The sequence below is a fragment of the Crassostrea angulata genome, chromosome 6, assembly GCF_025612915.1.
Source record: "Crassostrea angulata isolate pt1a10 chromosome 6, ASM2561291v2, whole genome shotgun sequence".
NCBI classification, from domain to species: Eukaryota; Metazoa; Mollusca; class Bivalvia; order Ostreida; family Ostreidae; genus Magallana; species Magallana angulata.
In genome coordinates, this window is record NC_069116.1 from 56,314,441 (window position 1) to 56,335,589 (window position 21,149).

Consider the following 21,149-nt stretch of genomic DNA (forward strand, 5'->3'; position numbering starts at 1 on the left):
TATTAGACCTAATATTTATACATTATCCAAACAAATACCTGTAGACAGCTATCAAACTTAATAAGTGTTGTGTTTTATGAATATAACCCTTTTTTATATCAGAATAGTTATTTTTAAGAAGGAGATCAAAAATAAAGAAAACATTCCATCTGTCATGATGCTGTCTGAATTTTGCTACTCATCGTCTACAGAAATTTTGATTGCAATCAAAGTGATGCATTTTATCAATTATAGGAGCATCATTCTAAGATGAATAATGTGATAAAGATTCTATCAAATGAATTTTGGTTATTTTTTCCTGAAAATATAGGAAAGTAGTGTTGCCTATAGAATCAACAGACAGATTCCATCTATTATACAAGTAAGACATTCATTGTATGGTGTAGGATTCTTACCAAAGGTCCCCAACGTGGCCCCTTTGTGACCCAGCAAATCTCTGTTTTACATATGGAACACTTAATCCAATCACATCCATCCTTCTTCTGAACAACCACTTCACACTTGGGACACTTCATAGCATCACCTTTCTTTAGCAATTCCTAAAATGGTATAATGTAAGGATAAAAGAACAGAATATCAACAAGGGACATGTACTTTACTTCAGAAAAATATTATTTTTGCAAGAACTAGATTGCAAGGAATAATTAAAGAAGGTCTACTGATTTTGAAATATGTGTCATCAGGATCTGATACTGGCATAGTATTAATATGAAAATGATCTCAATCATTTGTGGGATCAGATATAAATGCACATCAGAGCATTTAAACCATAGAGATTGCAGAACAATGGCAGCCACACACATATAGAATACCCTGTGTTATGTTGTAAATCTCACCTTCAGCATTTTATTGGTCTGCTTAGCAGCTTTGTCGTTGGAGGACCTGATGCGGAGGTCCTCCTGGTACTCCTTGCAGTTCATGCCCTCGTGAATGGCCTTACAGGTCAGACAGTTCTCCTTCTTACAGACTGGACACGAGAAGAAGTTGACTAGGTCCTCGTAGATACACCAGCCCGGGCAGTCATTGGTCTTGCAGTGGAAGCTGTTCCGTTCCTGGCTCTCTGCTGTCACCAGACTGCGCTGGAGATGTTTCTCGTAAACGCTGACCTCCACCAGCTGTTAAGGTCGAGTTAAAAATATATGGTGTAAAAATAAAGAATGAGAGGTGTAGGAGCCTCCATATTTTGACACTCTTTCTTTCAAATCAAAAACACTGAAATTAACTATAATCTTGTACATTTCACTATCTTTATGTTTTAATTTAATGGATAGTGCATCAGCTACTGATCTGCAAGTCCTCAGCTTGAAAACACTGAGGCATTAACATTTTTACCTTTCAAATTTTTTTTAAAATGCTTTTTATAGTCAAATACATGTAGTACACAATTTTGAAAATTTGAAATAGTGTCTGTATTTTGAATATCTCAAGGTGTCCCCCACCATCTTTAAAATCTCAAAAATGGGTGACATTTGTGACATTTTGGACAGAGCTATATATCTCTGCAGTTCAACAATAATCTTATGGCAGTATAATCCTTGTTGAAATGTATTAGATTTACAGAACTTTATCAAGTACAAATATTTTAAGAACAAGAGGCCAATTGGCCTTAACGGTCACCTGCGTAGCATATATCCCATACACAAACTTGTCATGGAGTCTCATATCTGCATCTAATTAATTAGGTTTCATACTGGATTGGAAAAATTATAAATTTGTAATGATGACCACATTTCAAAAAGAACTGTGAAACCTATAATTTTGGTGAAAAACTAAAAGATCTGGTCTACAAAATCATGAATTCAGTTTTCCTTTCAGGTGTGTGGGAGTAAAGAAGATAATTTTTTGACGTTATAGGCATTAACATCTATACATCCATTTTGGCCCTGCCCTAAGGTCAAAACCCATCCTTGAGGGGATATGAAAATTAAAATTTCAGTAGAGGACTTCCTGGTAAACATAATTATTAGTCAGTTTTTTTTATACAGATGTGTGAGAATAGAGAAGAAGATTTTTAAACATTATATGCATTAACACTATATTGCCCCCCCCCCCAATGTCCTGAACCCCTGACCCAGGGGCCATGAATTTCACAATTTAGGTAAAGGAGATTGTGGATATCATAACCATGTATTCAGTTTTTTGCCCACATGTGTGATAGAGAGGAAGATTTTTTATGATTTAAAACATTTTTACTATATGGCCATATTGGCCCTACCCTAGAGCCTGAACACCTAACAAAGGGGTCATGGTAGAGGCCCTCATGGACATCATAACCATGCAGTTAGTTTTTAACAAATATATATTGGAGTAGAGAAGAGGTTTTCTAAGATTTAATACATTTTTACTATTTGGCCATATTGGCCCTACCCTAGAGCCTGAACCCCTGACCGAGGGGTCATGAATTTCACAATTAAGGTAGAGGGCTTCATGGACATCATAACCATGCATTTAGTTTTTAACAAATATATATGGAAGTAGAGAAGAAGATTTTCTAAGATTTAATACATTTTTACTATTTTGCCATATTGGCCCTACCCTAGGGCCTGAACCCCTGACCAAGGGGTCATGAATTTCACAATTAAGGTTGAGGGCTTCATGGACATCATTATCATGCATTTAGTTTTTAACAAAATATATATGATAGAAGAGAAGAAGATTTTCTAAGATTTAATACACTTTTACTATTTGGCCATATTGGCCCCACCTTAGAGCCTGAACCCCTGACCAAGGGGTCATGAATTTCACAATTAAGGTTGAGGGCTTCATGGACATCATTATCATGCATTTAGTTTTTAACAAAATATATATGATAGAAGAGAAGAAGATTTTCTAAGATTTAATACACTTTTACTATTTGGCCATATTGGCCCCACCCTAGAGCCTGAACCCCTGACCAAGGGGTCATGAATTTCACAATTTAGGTAGAGGGCTTCATGGACATCATAACCATGCAACCAGTTTTTCCCTCACATGCGTGGGAGTAGAGAAGAAGATTTTTGAAAATTTGGCTTTTTTTTGCACATTTGGCCCACCCGTGGCACCCCAGGGGTGGTAGAGCCATGAATTTCACAATTTAGATTCTTCTTACCATAGAAATGCCTCACACCAAAAATGGTAACGATTGGCGTGGTAGTTTTCAAGAAGAAGTTAAAAATGTAAAATTGTTAACGCACGACGACGGACGAACCCCAATTGCAATAGGTCACCTGGGGTGACCTAAAAATTGGTCCTTTCCAGAAAGAACTATATGTATGTATATGTAATATATTGGCTCCAAGTGTGAAGGCTCTCTGTCACTGACTACATACCGCTTTGATTTCTCTCTGTCACTGACTACATACCGCTTTGATTTCTCTGTCCTGCAGTGAAGCGTTGCAGGCGTAGTCATTGTCTTGGTACGGACATCTTAGTTCTGCCTCCTCGTTATGAACCACAGCTCCTTGTAAACAGTCTCTGAAACAATGCACACATTAAACCATCAAGCCATTAAAAAATTAGACATTTGATGTTCAACTTCAAAATAAATATTTGATATCTTGTTAAAATACATGAATAAAAGTAGAATGAAGATTGAACATTGATATACATGTATGCATGCCAAGCATTAAGTTAGACTTGAAGATACGTTTGCTGCTTTTGTTTACATAGCAAAGAATTGTAAGCTCTGTAACTCGCTTATAACTCAATGGATGATACTCAAATTTTAGTTGCCAATTAAAAATGCCTTACTGAGGCACTGTAAACTTTAAAATCGGACAAATAATTTTTTATCAAAATTGTGAGCATGCCCCTTTATGGGAATACAATCTAATAGTGAAAAGTATAAAGAAACAAGAAAAAAAGCACAGAGAGTGAAACTCATTATTACTTGCAGAATGAGTGTAGACACTCCCTCAGAATCACCCCGTTCCCTGGGGAAATGTCGTCTAAGCAGATGGGGCACTTGAAGATGTGGGTGTTGGCGATCAGACTGGTGTCCTCGGCCCTCCGGAGGATCTCAAAGTTCTCCTGTCTCGCCCTCATTGCCTGCTCCTCTCTCTCCCGCTCCAGCTGTGTCAGAGTTTACTTAATTAAACAGAGTGTCAACCAACAGTGGCCAAGTGTCGACTTAGAATACAACTATTCGAATACTGTGGAATCATTAGATTTCGTGGTTTCTCAATTTTCGTGGTATTCATGGGTATCCCTCCCCCACAAATTTACATCCTCAACAAAAACAAATTTAGAAAGAGTTATCTTTTTTACTGAAACTAAAAACCGACACATCCATTAAAATTACATCCCCACGAATAAGTAAAAAAACCAAAAATTCATGAAAATTGATCCCCAAGAAATTAAATGATTCCACAGTATCTCAATGAGGCAAGAATGCATTTGGATTGACATACAAATATCCATCAAATACCTATTTATAAAGTATAGATGTATTAGCATATCTTAATGTTTACTAATATTGATTATCTATGTGAAATTTTATTATTGACCTATCCCACACAATATCCTCGTTGCTTTAAAACCTTTATGTATAACCCTCACATTATTTTCAAGAGAAAATGACACGCTACTGCTAATAAAATTGTAACCATCTTGAAGCATATATACCTGAGGTAGACATGTCTACCTGTAGCAACTTTGGGGATAAACAGGTCTACCTTGAGATAAACAAAAGTCTACTTATTACCATTGGAGGTATACAGAAGTTTACTAGTAACCGTTTGGGAGGTACAGGTATACAGAGATCTACCTGTTGCCACTTTCTGGAGAACACAAAAGCCTACATAGAGCCACTTTGAAGATTTTCAAAATGTCTACCTATAGTCACCATGGAGGTATTCAAAAGTCTGCCTCCATGGAAATATACAAAAGTCTACCTATAGCCACTTTGGAGATGTTCAAAGTCTACCTATAGCCACTTTGGAGATGTTCATAGTCTACCTATAGCCATTTTGGAGGTATACCGGTCTACCTATAGTAAATTTTTGGTTACTGTAAACCAACTTTTCTTCGCCATGACTTTATTTTGCCATTAACCTGAGATAATCTGGTTTGCAGCGACTTACTTTTGGGACCAAATCATATCCACATACCATTTGTTATGACAATCATACACCAAGGACTGGTCAGCCGCAAGAAATATTTGTGATGATGAGGCTCTCACAAACCTCGTCATTGCTTCTCGCATGCGAATAAAAGTTGGTTTATAGTATCCAAAAGTCTACCTTTAGCCATGTTGGGGGTATATCAAAGTCTACTTGTTGCCATTTTAGAGAAAAAAGAGGTCTATCTATGCTACATTACTGGTATACAGAGGTATTAAGAGTCTACATGTAGCCAGTTAAGGTGTACTTAGCAGCCTTTGGATAATCGTTTTGGGGGAACACAGAAGTCAACCTATAGTTACTTTTGAGGCAAACAAAAGTTTGCGCGTCAAAAAACTTGTTAAATTTCTGTTTGTAGGGGCAATTTTGGTAGATTGTCATTTTTTTAAAGGTTCTTTAGGATATGAATTTGCTATTTTGTGTAATAAACACTAGTTAAAATTACATTTCATAATTCTTGAGGATGTAAATTCTTGTGTAAACATAGCCCTGAAATCTATGAAAAATGAGCGCCCATTGATATTAATGGTTTCACAGTGCGTGTATACTCATTATCCTATTGACAGGTTATCATTTTGTCATGAAGGTATAAGTTGCTAAGTGTTTGTTCTACCTAGCATTATCTTTTTTTAAAAAGATGAATTCAAAATGTAGACTTTTAGGTAATAGCTGAAAATGTGTGTCAACCAGAAAACAATAGTAAATTACCGGTATGTGTTTTTTTAACCTTTTATCTTCTTTTTTGTGTGAAATACATCTTAAAGTTTTGGATTGGAAAAGACTTGAAGTCAGCTTAAAATAAGTGTATACAATTAAAACTTCGGGACAGACTAATGACTTCTAAATCTGAAATCTAATTTCATTAAAGTTAATCTGAATTTAATTTAAATGACACCTATAAGCCCAATGAAACATTGTTTTGTTTCAACACAATACCAATAAATCAACAAAGAGAAAAATAGCAAAGATAAGAAAATTGTTTTGTTACAGCAGATGGCAGTGCTTTTTTATTTATAGTTCATTAGTTTTGTAGTAATACGTGTATTCACAAAAAAACAGCACAGTATCTTAAACAATCATATTCTCAACCAACATTGAAGAAATGTGTTCTGTTCAAAAAATGTTTATAAAGTTAAAAACTAAAGAATTTTTATGGTTGCATATTTCAAAAAGAACAAAGCATGCCTATCACAAACAAAAAAATATTCAACCTTGTAAAACTATACATTTTAAATCAGTGTCATCCGGGACATCTAACTCTAATACTGTTATACACATCTCAGGTATCATTTTTCTCATAAGAAATCTATCAAGTAATATCAATAGCACTTTTCTTGTTCACAAATGGCATGTTCTTGTTCAATGGCATGAATTAGTGAAAAATCAATGTCAAATGATTACAGAGATTTTTACTGAAAAAGTATCATTAGAAATTCATTGCAACACAAAATATAAATAAATCTTGAATTAACTCAAAGAATGCTAGCATTCAAATTTTGATAAGGAATCCACCGGGCACATTTATTTTTGGTCACCATTTAATAGTATTTCAAACCTCCAAACAAAGATTTTGTTGATTATTTTTCTATAACTCGACAATCAAACTTAAAGCAGGTGGTACAGTGTATTTACTGTCATATCAAATCACTCCTATAAAAACCAGCTAACATTAATGTTATATATCATGCTTCTCATTCCAGTCTATATGTCTATCATCCACAGGAAAGTGTAGGTTGTCTAGAGACCCTCTCTGGACATCACCCATCCCAAGATGAAGGTCATGGGGTACCCCATGGGGTAATGGCAGGTCGTTCTCTGTTGGGGAACGACCTCTGGGAGCCATGTTTTCTCGGTTCAAATTGTCTTTCAATTCCAAAATGGCTGCCAGATCTTGATCTTGTAAGTCTCCATAAAACTCCTGGTCAGCATTTTCTCTTGGACCCCTGTCCTGACCTCTGTTCATGCTGGCCTGGAAAAGTGTCAAAGAGAAAATGCTGAACAAGATACACATCTGCTAATTGCTTTAGATAGACACAGTGAAACAGGTCCGAGGGCTATACTAGGGTTCTTTGGGAGCAAAAATTGTGTAGTATATAGAATATACTTTGTATAAATTCATGCTAAAAATAGTGCACTTCTACAGAGATATTGCTGCCTACAAGCTGTCAATACCATTAAATTCATCTTTAAGATAAAGTACTGAATCTGTACTATCAAGGTTACACTGTGTGTTGTACTGAGTCTATACTATAAACAAGAGTCCCATGGGCCACATCGCTCACCTGAACAACAGTTCCTTGTAACATTCTATTTCATAGCATATGTTATTTCTATTTTAAACTTTGAACCCCTTTCTGGGGCCCCAGTATTGGTCCGGGGTTTATGGTTGGCTTTAACAACTACACTATTTGAGGATCCTTGCATTGTAATCTCACAAACTGTAGCATTGTAGTTCTCAAGAAGAAAATTTTTAAACATTTTCCATATATATTTCTATGTTAAACTTTGAACCCCACTTGGGGCCTCAGTATTAGTCCGGGGGGTCACGATTTTACCAATTTAGAATCTACAATAGCCAATGATGCTTGCAAAGTAATCTCACAAACTGTTGCACTGTAGTTCTTGAGAAGAAGATTTTTAACATGTTTCCTATATACCGTATAACGGGTAATTTTTACTGCTGTAATTTTTTACGAATTTGTCATAAAATACGGTGATTTGAATTTTTACGCGTTATTTTTTTACGAATTGGACATGTCCGTAAAAATTAAAATCATCTGTGGTAAAATGGGGAAATTTCACAGTGACTTTGTTACAGTTAATATTTATAGTTTAGGAATGTCAAATTGGTCAATTTTTAGTATTCGGTTACTTGGACGTTTTTCCGATCGAGTACCCGGGTACTCGGTAAGAGTGTAAATAAATATGAACAAGTACATTGATAACTGTAAAAACTTGGTCACTTTTGTAGAAATTCCTCCGTATGTTTAAGACAAATGTGATTTAACATGTTTGTCGTTCCCCCCGTATAGAATAAGTTTACTTTGCACAGCTGACATTTTACGTTTTTTGAATCTTCAGTTCTTTTAAAATATTTTCAGACCTTTGAAGTTTAGGTCTGTTCAATTTCTCTACTGTGTGCTATCTAATTTATATAATAGACTATATAATCGACGATGTTCAGTGAAAACAAATCAATAACGAAAGCCAAAAAATAAGGGTCAAAGACAGCAAAAGGTGAGAAAAGCTAGGTAACAGGACAGGTGCTTGGTCACGATAATTACTATATAAACACTGCCACAGGCAATAACGGTCATTTAGCATATTTAGAGGCGTAGGAAATCCTAATAACTGTATGTACAAGTGCAATGGACGTTTTAAGTTTTAAAACCGATGTTTTAATGCATTATTAAAAAAAGTTAGATATATTAAAAAATATACATCCGTGTAACCGAGTACCGATTTTAGTATTCAATACTCTGACGTTCGATCGAGTACCCGGTTAACCGGGTACTCGTTGACATCCTTACTTTATACATTTACCTTTATTTCATATGTGATATGCACTTTACTTATTCCCATTAATCTGGTTATCTTCATTGATGTACACCAAGTGCTCGTCTCAGTTCGGTTTACCGGGAAAAAAAGAAAGACAACTCTATTTCAAAAATCTTTTTTCTCTCTTTTTCTTTCTCTCCCAACCAAAAAAGCTACTAACGTGGATTTATACGTAGTTTTAAAAAAATACTCAAGACTGAATGAAAGATCTGAACTGTTATCACCACGTGACCAAAAACGCCCAAATATACCTACATGTACATGTACAGCCGTCAGGGACTGAGCTGAAGGTCATGAACATTACTCTCATACGTACGATATAGAAATTTAAGTGCGGTGTTTTTTTACTTCTGTGAAAATTTACGCGTTTAATTTTTACGGATTTATATAACTTGTAAAAATAAGTAAAAATTAGCAGCACGTAAAAAATACCCGTTATACGGTATTTCTATGTTAAACGTTGAAACCCTCTTGATGCCCCAAGTGTTAGTCCGAGGGTCATGATTTTAACACTTTAGAATCTACAATTGCCAAGGATGCATGCATAGTAATATCTCAAACTGTTGCATTGTAGTTCTTGAGAAGATGATTTTGAAACATTTTCTTACATATGTTAAACTTTGAACCCTGCCTGGGGGCCCAGTTTTTGCCCGGGGGTCACAATTTTAACAATTTAGAATCTTCACTATACGTACAAGCTTATGTATAAATTTTGGCATTTCTGGTGCAGTGGTTCTTGAGAAGAAGATTTTAAAACATTTATCCTATTTATTTCTATGTTAATCTTTGAACCCCACCTGGAGCCCCAGATTTAGTACGGGGTCATGATTTTTATAATTTTGAATCTTCATTATACACTACAAGCTTTTGTATAAATATTGGAATTTCTGGTGCAGTGGTTCTTGATATGAAGATTTTTAAACAATTTTCCTTCATATTTCTAGGTTTAAGTTGTAGCCCGGACCACCTTGGGGGATCAGTTTTGGTCCTGGGGTCACGATTTTTACAATTTAGAATCTTCACTATATATACAAGCTTTTGTGTAAATGTTGGCATTTCTGGTGGAGTGGGTCTTGAGAAGAAAATTTTTAAACATTTATCCTATGGATTTTTATGGATTTTAAACTTTGAACCTCGCCTGGGGCCCCAGTTTTGGTCCACAATTTTTACAATTTAGAATTTTCACTATATATAAAAGCTTTTGTGTGAATATTGGCTTTTCTGGTGCAGTGGTTCTTGATATGAAGATTTTTAAACATTTATCCTATCGATTTCTATGTTAAACTTTGAACCCCGCCTGGGGCCCCAGTTTTGGTCCGGGAGTCACGATTTTTATAATTTAGAATCTTCACTATATATACAAGCTTTTGTGTAAATGTTGGCATTTCTATGGCAGTGGGTCTTGAGAAGATGATTTTTAAACATTTTTCCTACGTATTTCCATGTTAAATTTTGAACCCCGCCTGGGGTCCCAGTTTTGGTCCGGGGGTCACGATTTTTATAATTTAGAATCTTCACTTAAATACGAGCTTTTGTGTAAATGTTCGCATTTCTGGTGCAGTGGTTCTTGAGAAGAAGATTTTTAAACATTTTTCCAATGCATTTCAATGTTAAACTTTGAACCCTGGCTGGGGCCCCAGTTTTGGTCCGGGAGTCACGATTTTTTAATTTAGAATCTTCACTATAATACAAGCTTTTGTGTAAATATTGGCATTTCTGGTGCAGTGGTTCTTAAGAAGAAGATTTTAAACATTTTTCCAATGTATTTCCATGTAAAATTTTGAACCCCGCCTGCGGCCCCAGTTTTGGTCCGGGGGTCACGATTTTTACAATTTAGAATCTTCACTATATATACAAGCTTTTGTGTAAATATTGGCATTTCTGGTGCAGTGGTTCTTGAGAAGAAGATTTATAAAGACATGCACCCTATTATCACTGTTTCGTAATTATCTCCCCTTTAAAAAAGGGTTGTACCCTTTATTTTAATAATTTAGAATCCCCTTTTCATAAGAATGCTTTGTACCAAGTTTGGTTAAATTTGGCCTAGAGGTTTTTGAGAAAAAGTAAAAAATGTGAAAAGTTTACAGACGGACGGACGACGGACAACGGGTGATCAGAAAAGCTCACTTGAACCTTCGGTTCAGGTGAACTAAAAAGTGCACAATGGGATGTACTGAGTCTGCAACAATATGTTACAATGTGTGTTGTGCTGAGTCTATATCATCTAGGTTACACTGTGTGTTGTGCTGAGTCTATATCATCTAGGTTACACTGTGTGTTGTGCTGAGTCTATATCATCTAGATTACACTGTGTGTTGTGCTGAGTCTATATCATCTAGGTTACACTGTGTGTTGTGCTGAGTCTATATCATCTAGGTTACACTGTGTGTTGAGCTGAGTTTATATCATCTAGGTTACACTGTGTGTTGTGCTGAGTCTATATCATCTAGGTTACACTGTGTGTTGTGCTGAGTCTATATCATCTAGGTTACACTGTGTGTTGTACTGAGTCTATATCATCTAGGTTACACTGTGAGTTTTACTGAGTCTTTATTATCTAAGTCTTAAGGTTACAATGTCTTTTTTACCGAGTCTATATCATCTAGGTTACACTGTGTGTTGTACCGAGTCTATATCATCTAGGTTACACTGTGTGTTGTACTGAGTCTATATCATCTACTTTAAGATTACACTGTGTGTTGTACTTAGTCTGTATTATGTAGGTTACACTCTGTGTTGTACTTAGTCTGTATTATGTAGGTTACACACTGTGTTGTACTGAGTCTATATTATATAGGTTACAATGTCTGTTATAGTGTACCTTCCCTTTGAGTCAATCTATATTATCTGGGTCATAAACTCTTTATTGTACCAAGTCTGTATTTTCTAGGTAACACTCTCTGTGTTTTACCTGTAGTGTACATAGACTCGGACTCTGTTTTGTATGGGGTACACTATATGTTGTACCTACCCTTTGTATGGGTTACACTATATGTTGTACCTACCCTTTGTATGGGTTACACTATATGTTGTATCTACCCTTTGTATGGGTTACACTATATGTTGTACCTACCCTTTGAGTCTGCTCCTCTTGCTCCCGCTCCCTTCGGATCCTCTCCTCCTCTTCCCGGGTCATTTTGTACCCATCAGGCACTTGGTAGTTGAGCGGTCTGTTCGTGGCACAGATCTCACATCCCGGTCGAGTTGGCTGGTTTATGTAGGTGCAAGCGGGACACACCCAGCCAGTCTAGTGAAGAATGACATGTAAGTATTGTATAGTACAGTTCAGCTTATTGCATGGAAATTAAAATAAAATAAGAAAAAATCAATTTTATCAAATTATGATAAAAGAAATTTAACAAATACCGGTACCCATGAAACAGAACTATTTATACTTTTGACAATAATGTTTCAACAAAATATCCATTGCTTAAACATTTTTTTCATAATGTTACATTTTATTTATGACTTATGAAATACTATATTATACACATAGGTTGAACCCTTTAACATGTACTCTCAATTAATATGCTGGTTATCGAACTACCTGAATACTTGTGGTCTGCTTGTTATTTTTAGGTTGAGAGGGGTCCTTGAACACAGGATTAGCAGGGATTACTTCAAACTCCTCCAGGGACGGCTGGGTTACCACTGTTGGACGCACCTTAGGGGTAATTCCCCCTCCCCCTGTGGAACTACCGCTGTAAGGCTCTGACCTCTGTCTGGAGGGGGGCTGTGTGCTGAGTGGAGTCTTAGGGGTGACCGGGGTACCCATTGGAATGTAGGCTGTTCAAGGTATAAAAAAAACAAGTCCATATACACAGCTGTTCAAGATCAAAAATATGTTCATATATACTGGTACAAATGAAAAATCATTAATATCTGTACAAGTGAAAATATTTCTTACAGGAGAACAAGTCTATCTAATATCTTATTTCCTTGATATTAGCTTTAGTACTCAAAACATATTATCATATTCAGTACCTTCATATACACTTACTTTTAATTCCTTTTAGGTATCATGATTTGATAAACTAGAGTATACTAAAACATGGGTACCACTTTCTGACCATCAATGGTAGTTGAGCACAGTGATAAAAAATTGTGAATTTTTTGATGAACACAAATCAAAATTCTTACGTCCACTCTCGGCAAAATTGGAAGGACCTTGTTTCTGAACGACTGGATCTGCAACAATTGATAAAATTAATCATCGTTGTACAAACATGGATATTACTCCTTACTCATGGTTGTACAAACATGGATATTACTCCTTTTCCTGGAAATTTTCCCACAGGTGATTTTATATAAAAAAGGAAAAAGAACAATAATTTTTAGATCTACAAAGTTATCTTGATGAGGTACATGAATTCCCTTTTTGACATAGAACACAAGACATACAATCACATGTTTTTACAGCTCTCTGTCACTTGAGATTAAAGGGTAGGCAACGAGCTGAAGTTAGTGTAAATCCCTTGTATTATTGTCTGCAGGTCATGAAATACCAGAGAAATCAGGACTTACTCTGGCTATGATGAAGGTCATTCAATTCCAGAGGAACCATTACTTACACTGGTTATGAAGCATTTTGAGCCTGTCCTCCATGAATTTCTCCTTGGTCAGGCCCACAGATTTGGGTGAGATGAGGTACAGATAGACTGCCTGACCAGGGGTCACTCGGGCTTTCTGGAGGGTCTCACTGTCCGGTGGGATACGCTTTCCAATGATCCATTTCTGTACCTCCACTGGAAAACTGTGCTTCAAGCACATCTATTAACAGAGAGAGAGATTTTGTACATAAAACAAATAATTATTTAACCGAAAATCATTCAAATTGTAGTAAATGTTTAAAAGGACAATAAATTATTTCAGCCAGCTAAGAATAACTGTATGCCAAATTACTTTTGTTTGTTCTGATTATTTTTTTTTTTCGCATTCATTGCTAAAGGATGAATCTATATTCAGGGATGATTCAAAGAAAGTCCTAACTTAATTTACACAAAACTGTAAATGCATGAGAAAAATAACATGGGTAGAAATATCCCTTAATACAGTGAAACAGTTGTATCATACACTTTAGTCAATTGAAATGGAGACACTCCAGGTTATTTGGTTGTTAAATGCATGTCTAGACGTGAGAGAAGATTACCCACCCTGAGTTTGAGATCCTTGACCGTCTCAGAGGGTTTGACATTGAGGGTGATGCAGCCCCCCGAGGCTTCTCTATCCTCTACATACACCTTGATGCTGCAAAAACAATGGCCAATATAGTATATACTGTAAAATTAAGGGTCATGATCCCTTCAGTTACTCCATTACATTGCTCTGTGTAGAAATAATAACCAAAAAATCTCAATTTATCATCATCAATTTCCATATGCCAGAACTGCAGTTAGATTAAGCATCAATTTTCATTGATTTTAAACATTTTTCATTAAGGATACAAAAATTCAATGACAATTGTCCTACTGCTAAAAATGTTTTATCAATTATATAAGTTCAATGAACACTTGATTTCATGGTTCAACTCATCTTAACTCATCAACACATCTTAAGTGTTTTACAAATGTTGAAAAAAACTATATACAGTTCAAGAATGCAATTTCAGCATACCATGTTTGTCAAGAGAGGACCTTTGTTTCAAGTTGACAACATTAATAGATAATAACATTTATCTTCTTTTTCTCTATAGGATTCCTTAGTTCTGTATTTACCTAAATTCTGTGTCTTTGATATTTTTTAGGCTACCAGGATCCAGAGTAATGGTCACTTTTGCAGCAGTAACTGCTAAACTCCCAGCATGCTTTGCTGCAGCCTCTTTGTCATTTGAATTGATGGCTGCCTGCAGCAGCTCTACTAGTCTTTGCATGGCTTTCTCTTGTTCCATCATATCTTCATAATCAGAATCAGAACCTGAGAAATCTTCCTCTACCAAACTCTCCTCGTTTTCTGACTCCTTATAAATAGACTTAGGAGAAGGCACATGTTTACACAGAAATCTGGCAGTTTCGGTGTTGTTCTTAAGTCTTATTGTCTTTTGAAAATCCTCACTTTGTAACTCAGTTACATTTGGTTGCACGTGGTGTTTGCCAAAAAAATTTGAATTTGTGTCAATCAATTGAAAATTAGCAGGAGAAAATGGTGGTTCAAACACGTGAGGTTCTGTCTGCCTTTCTGCATTGAATGGAGAATCACAACTTTCCCTTGTATCTTCATTCACATCATCAGAAAGACCGATCCCTTCCCCAGTTTCAGTCTCTGACTCTTGATGATGATTTTTGGAGTTCTCTAGAAGAGACTGTGTTCGAAGGAGATTTTTGTTCTCCTTTTGTTTCTTGTCTAAATCACTGTCGGAGATTCTATCTATCCTCTTCTGAGCAACCCCTGGTTCTGACTTATGCTCTTCTGCCTTTTGAGGGCAATTAGATTTCTTTGACTGAAATGCAGCAAGCTCAAACACTGAAACAAAAAAATAAAACCAAGACAAGTTGTCAGGTTGCATACTTTAATAGATGTATTTACCATAGTAATACTTAGTATTTGAGAATTTAGAAACTAAATTTTCAAAAGCCTGAAACTATAGGGTAGAGCATAAAATAATTTAATCTAAACTAACACACAGAGGAAGGGGTGTGGTGAATATTTGATAAGAGTATTCACTTATATCAGGGGTATGAAAATGACTCCAGTCATATTGCCTTCCTCATCAAAGAGTGTGTTAAAATTCAAGCATCTGGGATGAATACTTGGTGAGAAATTTTTGACGAAAATTTGTTTGAAAATTTAAACTAAAAATAAATAAAAAACAGGAAGTTGACGTCCCATTGGTACAAAAATAAACAGTGTACATTTTGTATTAAAATTTCATGCATCTGCAATGAATAAGTAAGTGAGAAATCTTTGATGATAATTTGAAAATTTAGGCTAAAAATAAACAAAAGTTGTCATTTTACAGAGGAATGGACAGACAGACACACAAGGGTAGAACACTATACCTCCCTCTCCTTCTGACCAGATGTATAATTATATTCAAGCCACAATGAAATAGGAGCATGGTAAGGATGATCCTGGGTTAAGATTGGAAGGAAATTGACCAGTGAGTGTATATACCGGTATAAAGAATACTGGAAATTTTTTTTTTCCATGTTCAGAGTAGTTCAATGATCAATTCAATTATTTTTGTTTGGAGAAATTTCTCAGTCAACAACTGCACTTGACAGTCACTTAATCAGTTTGATAAGAGAAGCCCAAAACATGACTGTTAATTCAATAGTCCAACATTGTCGAACACATGCAATATTAACATCACTTCTATGTGATATGATTAATTAAATAAATTAAGAAAATGAAAATTTGAGTCATAAATTCACATTCAAGTACCATCTCTTCAAAAGAATTGTTGAATATTCTAAGTTGACATATCCCTTATTTTTGATCTGCTAACTTTCCATGTGTGTTTATCATTTTAGAATGGAAAAACTGACAGTTGAAATCAGGACCCCAAAACTTTTCAATTGGTACAAAATCCCAAGACTACAAATAACACATTTTTATACCAAATTTTTAAAATGTTCTAGCAATCCACTGAAGGCAATTACAACTGGGAAAAAATGTAAATTAGAAAATACATGTACATGTATGTCTAATTAATGAGTTGCATCAGGTTTTGGTTTGTCAAAACTAGGATTAACATCCGATATCATTTCCCAATAGTATTTTTTGTTGCCCTGGAGTCCAAGAGTTGGTGTATTAATGTTTCCTGAACAAACATATATATACTACGGATCTCAAAACTAGGCAATTATATTCAAGTACTCCTTGAACAATTTTAAACTTTTTATCCTGAAAAATATTGACACTTCCACATTCAATGTATTCTTAAATCTAAAATATTTAATTTGAAATAAATATCTGCACAATGTGTATTTGACTTTAAAGCTATTTTTTGCTATTAATTTATCAAAATACATGTATCCTTTTAATTATTAAATGGTCTGGGTTCTCATTTCTTCTTTTGATACTTAAACATTTATAAATCAACCATTTTATTTCTATTTTTATTTACTTCATTTATTATAAATAATTTGGTAAAAAAAAAAGGGAACTTAATTAAGAAAGATTCAAAAACTAAATAAATCAATAAAATTTGAAGTTATCTTAATATTAAAATTCTTTTCTTGAAATAGAATCATTTTTGAAAAATTTCTGCTCTTAAAAAACTGTGGGCAATCTGTGATAAATTGAAAATGATAAATGTATACTTGCACATGTATGAATTATATCATACAACTTACCAGTATTTAAAAAAAGAAAAAAAAGATAGGGTGAATTTCATTAAATGTACTTTTACGTGCCTAACATTAGTCAGGTAATTTAAAACTCAACAATTCATACACCTTTGAAATTTGAAATAGAGATCTGCTCTGGCTTTAATGAAGTTCGCATATACATACACGCATGATAACACACCTTGATTTGGAATGTTCTGGGTTTTGATGCACTCTCTGAGGTCGTTGATGACTTTCGTTAACTGTGTGGAGAACTCCTTCCACCTGTCATCCTCACGACAGAGCTTGACTGTACTATTGTGTTTCTTATCCCCGAGCAGACTCCAAAACTCAAACCAGGAGTCCCCCTTCTGAAACACACGCAGTGTATCCTTGATGATGTTGTTCAAGATGAGAGACAGCTTAATCTGAAAAATAAAACCAATTTCATGACCTTTCCATCTGACAGACATTTAAAACCAAATCAAGCACTAAATTATACCGAGTATTGAGAGTCATCGCAATCCATAGCCACAGATCTCCTCTTGGCAGATAAAGGTGAACACAATAGGTATAGGTCACAGAGCCCACTGTGGGGGTGGAGCAGTCGCTGAGCCCTCCGGGCCCTCTCCAGGGTACCCTGACTCATGCGGTCAACATCAGGCAAGGGGATATAAATCTCACAAGTAGTAACACACAGTATCTCCTTCCCATTCACTCTCACCTGTTCCGGGGCCGAGAGACCCAGGGATTGAGAATCAGGTATGAACTGAGACATACAAATAGTCTAGTACAACACAATAACAGAGTAATCCCTTAATATACTAAATTTACATCAAAGTCACAGTGTGAAGGTATTCCAGCTCGGAATTTTATTTTGCGTCTTGTCATTATAAATACCATTATTACTATGATACACCTGAAAGCAGAGGGATTTAATAGTGTACAACAATTTGTAATTTAACTTCCTTGTAGACTCTAAGTGCAAATATTGGCAATTTGATTTAAATCAAACCAACATAAAACAGGTTTCATAACTTAAACCATTACTCATCATTTATTTATGGCTACTCCAGAGTACATGTACTTGGTACCAGTAGGAGACAGGTTTAACATTTAGTACATGTACACCCTTTCAAAGTTCTTAAGAAAAACTCGAGAAAGACTTCCCCCTTACATTTTTATCTGACATTATTCTCTTGTCTTTTATCCTGCAAAAATGCTAAAATATTTTATAAGGGTATATGATTGGTTGCTCCGATATAGTGTACATCTTAAGCAAATCAACAAACATGCAATTACCACGGTACCATATTTTTCAAAAGGGCATTTCAAAAATACAATTTTTATTTTTAATTCTTGAGAATGGGGTGATAGAAAATTACACTTAAATAATAATATCAACAGTGTTTGCAAACATCTGAGGAAATACTGGTACAATGTCTATTTTCCATTAAAAGATCACATGACTGCCTTTAATATATTTTTGATATCAAAGTTCTTCTGAAACAATAAAATTTATTCTACCACCAATCAACAGAGTTGCGTTATTTGATCCAAAGCTATATCAATTGCTCTTCCTTTCAAGAGAAAAAGGAAGATTTAGAAGAATTTTTTGAAGAAATAAAATCTGAGTTCTTCTGTAGACAAAATGAGCAATGAAGCCTCTTCATCTTCATTTTTTAAATTATACTGAAGGTTTAAATTCTGTTTTCGTGGATTTTAAATGAAAGATCGACAATTTTACAAATTTTTCTATTACATTTATTAATAATTTTTTTTGCATTCCTCATCAAACCTGACAGCATTAGGATCTTCAAGTCATTTCACCCAAACATTGAAATACCTTGCCAAATGCAAAATTGTTACAGTGCAATATATATTATTATACTTTCATTTTAAATACTGAAATCTGATTAGTTTAGACGCAGTTAATAATCCGTTCTATTACCCTCAGCTTTAGCAACACACTTAGCAACGGGTAACACAACGAATTGTTACATGTGCGTAAACTATGCGCGTACGGTTCGCCGTAGAATTCACGTTATTTCTATATAAAAGCAGTAAAAAATTCTCTAAAATTAAGACATTCAGTATAATAAAATAAATAGTGCCTGTTTGGGGGGGGGGGGGGGATAACAGTTGAAATTGACACCCCTCGAAAACCATTGTCTCCTTGGGGTGTCAATTTCTACTGTTACCCTTCCAATCAGGCACTATTTATATATTAAACCCCAATAATATGTTGTCTATTTAAAAATCTTCTACATATATCAGTGAATGCCTTGTCCACACTGAAGTATGAGTCTAAAGGTTGTGAAATAAAACAAAATAGAAAAATCAATATCATAAACAGGTTTTCTGCTTTAAATTTGTGAATTCATTGGTTCAGGGACACTTGAGTGCAATATTGTTGGTACTTATTCTTACTAGGGTCATTAAATACAATATGTGATAATGTCCCTGGCATTTTATGGCGTGGCTTATCACCACCCAAATCATGGTACAGATGGTATAAATAAATCCAAAATAAAAGTTACAAATTCTTATGAAGTGTAATCTCCAATAGTGCTGTATGTACATGTATCTCTCCGTACCGTTAGTTCTAAGACACACATGTATTGGGACCTGATGAGTTTGTTATATTCATCTCGGATTCTCCTACATAGAGGTGAGTGGAGGACAAATGCTAGTCGGGCTAACTTAGCAGAACATTACATGTAGCAGACCTGCATACTAGCATCCGGGTATGCCCATTTATTTAAATGGAGCTTAACACAGCAAAACATCAGAACCCAAGTCACACCAAAGAGGGAGGTTTGAATCTGATCATTTCACCACAAGCACCCGAGGGTATAAATTTTTCTCATAATAAAAATAAATACCCTTTACCTAATAATACACAAGGTAACCATTTGCGCCATCTTGGATTGATTTCAAACTGTCACAGCAGGTAAAATTTTTGCTTTAAATCATTTTGCAATCCTCTCCGTCTCCCGATCCGTCATTCAACATCTAAGCTTACAATGTTTCAACCAAAAGGTGTATTACACCTATTACTAAATATAGCCCCTAAATCTGCATCTATTGCCTTAGATATGCGACAAAAGGCTAATTAATATTTCAAGAACTTTTTGAAACTAAGTCGAATTGAGTGAGTTATTAGCAGTGTTCAGTACATTCAGTGACAATACAATGTACTAGTATCAACATGTTAACATTGTACAATGATGTCTTTTTGTATGATGATGCACTGACAATTTAATTTTTAGCTGCACTAAAAACATGTGTGATGGCCAGACCGATTTGATGGCTGGAGCAGATTGCTCAGTTGACAGTTGGTAGAGCACCTGACTTGAAATTTAGGGGGCCTGGGCTCCAATCCAGGTCTGGGCTGTTTTAATTTCTCACATCTTGTAACATTTTGGTGTCATGTCAACCCTGAACCTCCTGCTAGGGGAATAAACCTGGGATGCTGAACTGTGAGTATGGAGATCATTTGATAGAATGTTCTATATATTTACAGATGTCCTAAGGACTGAGCGTAGCCTGGTCACAACAAGGTTACCAATACTTATATACAAGTGGGAGGGGGAAGTGATGTTCAGACTGCTTCAATCACTGGCACCCGGGTTTAAATTCTGGTCTGGTCAGTCATTATTTTTCCGATCCCCTTACACAACTAATGCACAGATTAACATCAAACTTCCAAATAAGTCATGCATCATACTTTATACATAAAGTCAGAGACATAAATAAAATGTTATTTATGTCTCTGATGAAGTATCTTCCTAATCCTGGCAAAGATGATGTTTGAACTGAAGCCTTCAGCTACATCAAACTTGGTCTAATTTCTACCGAGATTATGTTCCATCCATACATGAAAGAATTGGTTCTTTCCTTTACGTAAATGGTATCATATCAACTATACAACTTTATTGTCACATTTTTTCTTTTATCAATAAAGATAATTCGGATTAAATGAGTCATTGGGAAAGTCCCTTGGCATTCCGGAGTTAATATTGTCCAGGCATTAACTTTGGATATTCGCACTCACCTCGAGCTTTCATAACTTTAAAATCTTTGCAGCGGAGTCCTGTGTCACCTCGTCATACCAGGAAACTTTTTTGAGGAACAGATTGTCCAAATCGAAGCGACGTCACTGTTGGAACTCTTCAATGTTAGGAAATAAAATAAGCGCAAACTATAGTTTGTTTCTTTTTTA

At 35.3% G+C, this 21,149-nt stretch overlaps 1 protein-coding gene across 4 annotated transcripts in view; it reads right to left on the bottom strand.

Annotated features, from left to right (window-relative positions):
• LOC128187031 (ranBP-type and C3HC4-type zinc finger-containing protein 1-like) overlaps positions 1–18,002 on the bottom strand; it is a 26,070-nt gene extending 8,068 nt beyond the window's left edge. For 3 of the 4 annotated variants that reach the window (XR_008244023.1, XR_008244022.1, XM_052857099.1), the window contains exons 1-12: positions 17,427–18,002; positions 17,127–17,352; positions 14,372–15,116; positions 13,811–13,904; positions 13,229–13,427; positions 12,798–12,845; positions 12,205–12,443; positions 11,731–11,904; positions 3,869–4,050; positions 3,342–3,453; positions 837–1,115; positions 396–539 (exon numbers count right to left, since the gene is read on the bottom strand). Coding sequence is in view for 2 of the 4 variants with exons in the window: in XM_052857099.1 (XP_052713059.1) it covers positions 396–539; positions 837–1,115; positions 3,342–3,453; positions 3,869–4,050; positions 11,731–11,904; positions 12,205–12,443; positions 12,798–12,845; positions 13,229–13,427; positions 13,811–13,904; positions 14,372–15,116; positions 17,127–17,352; positions 17,427–17,702 (2,718 nt within the window). In the remaining 2 variants the exon portion in view is untranslated. Of the gene's footprint in view, positions 1–395; positions 540–836; positions 1,116–3,341; positions 3,454–3,868; positions 4,051–6,054; positions 7,069–11,730; positions 11,905–12,204; positions 12,444–12,797; positions 12,846–13,228; positions 13,428–13,810; positions 13,905–14,371; positions 15,117–17,126; positions 17,353–17,426 lie in introns of those variants that run through there. The other variant, XM_052857100.1, reaches the window with a different exon arrangement.
• Positions 18,003–21,149: the final 3,147 nt, after the last annotated feature.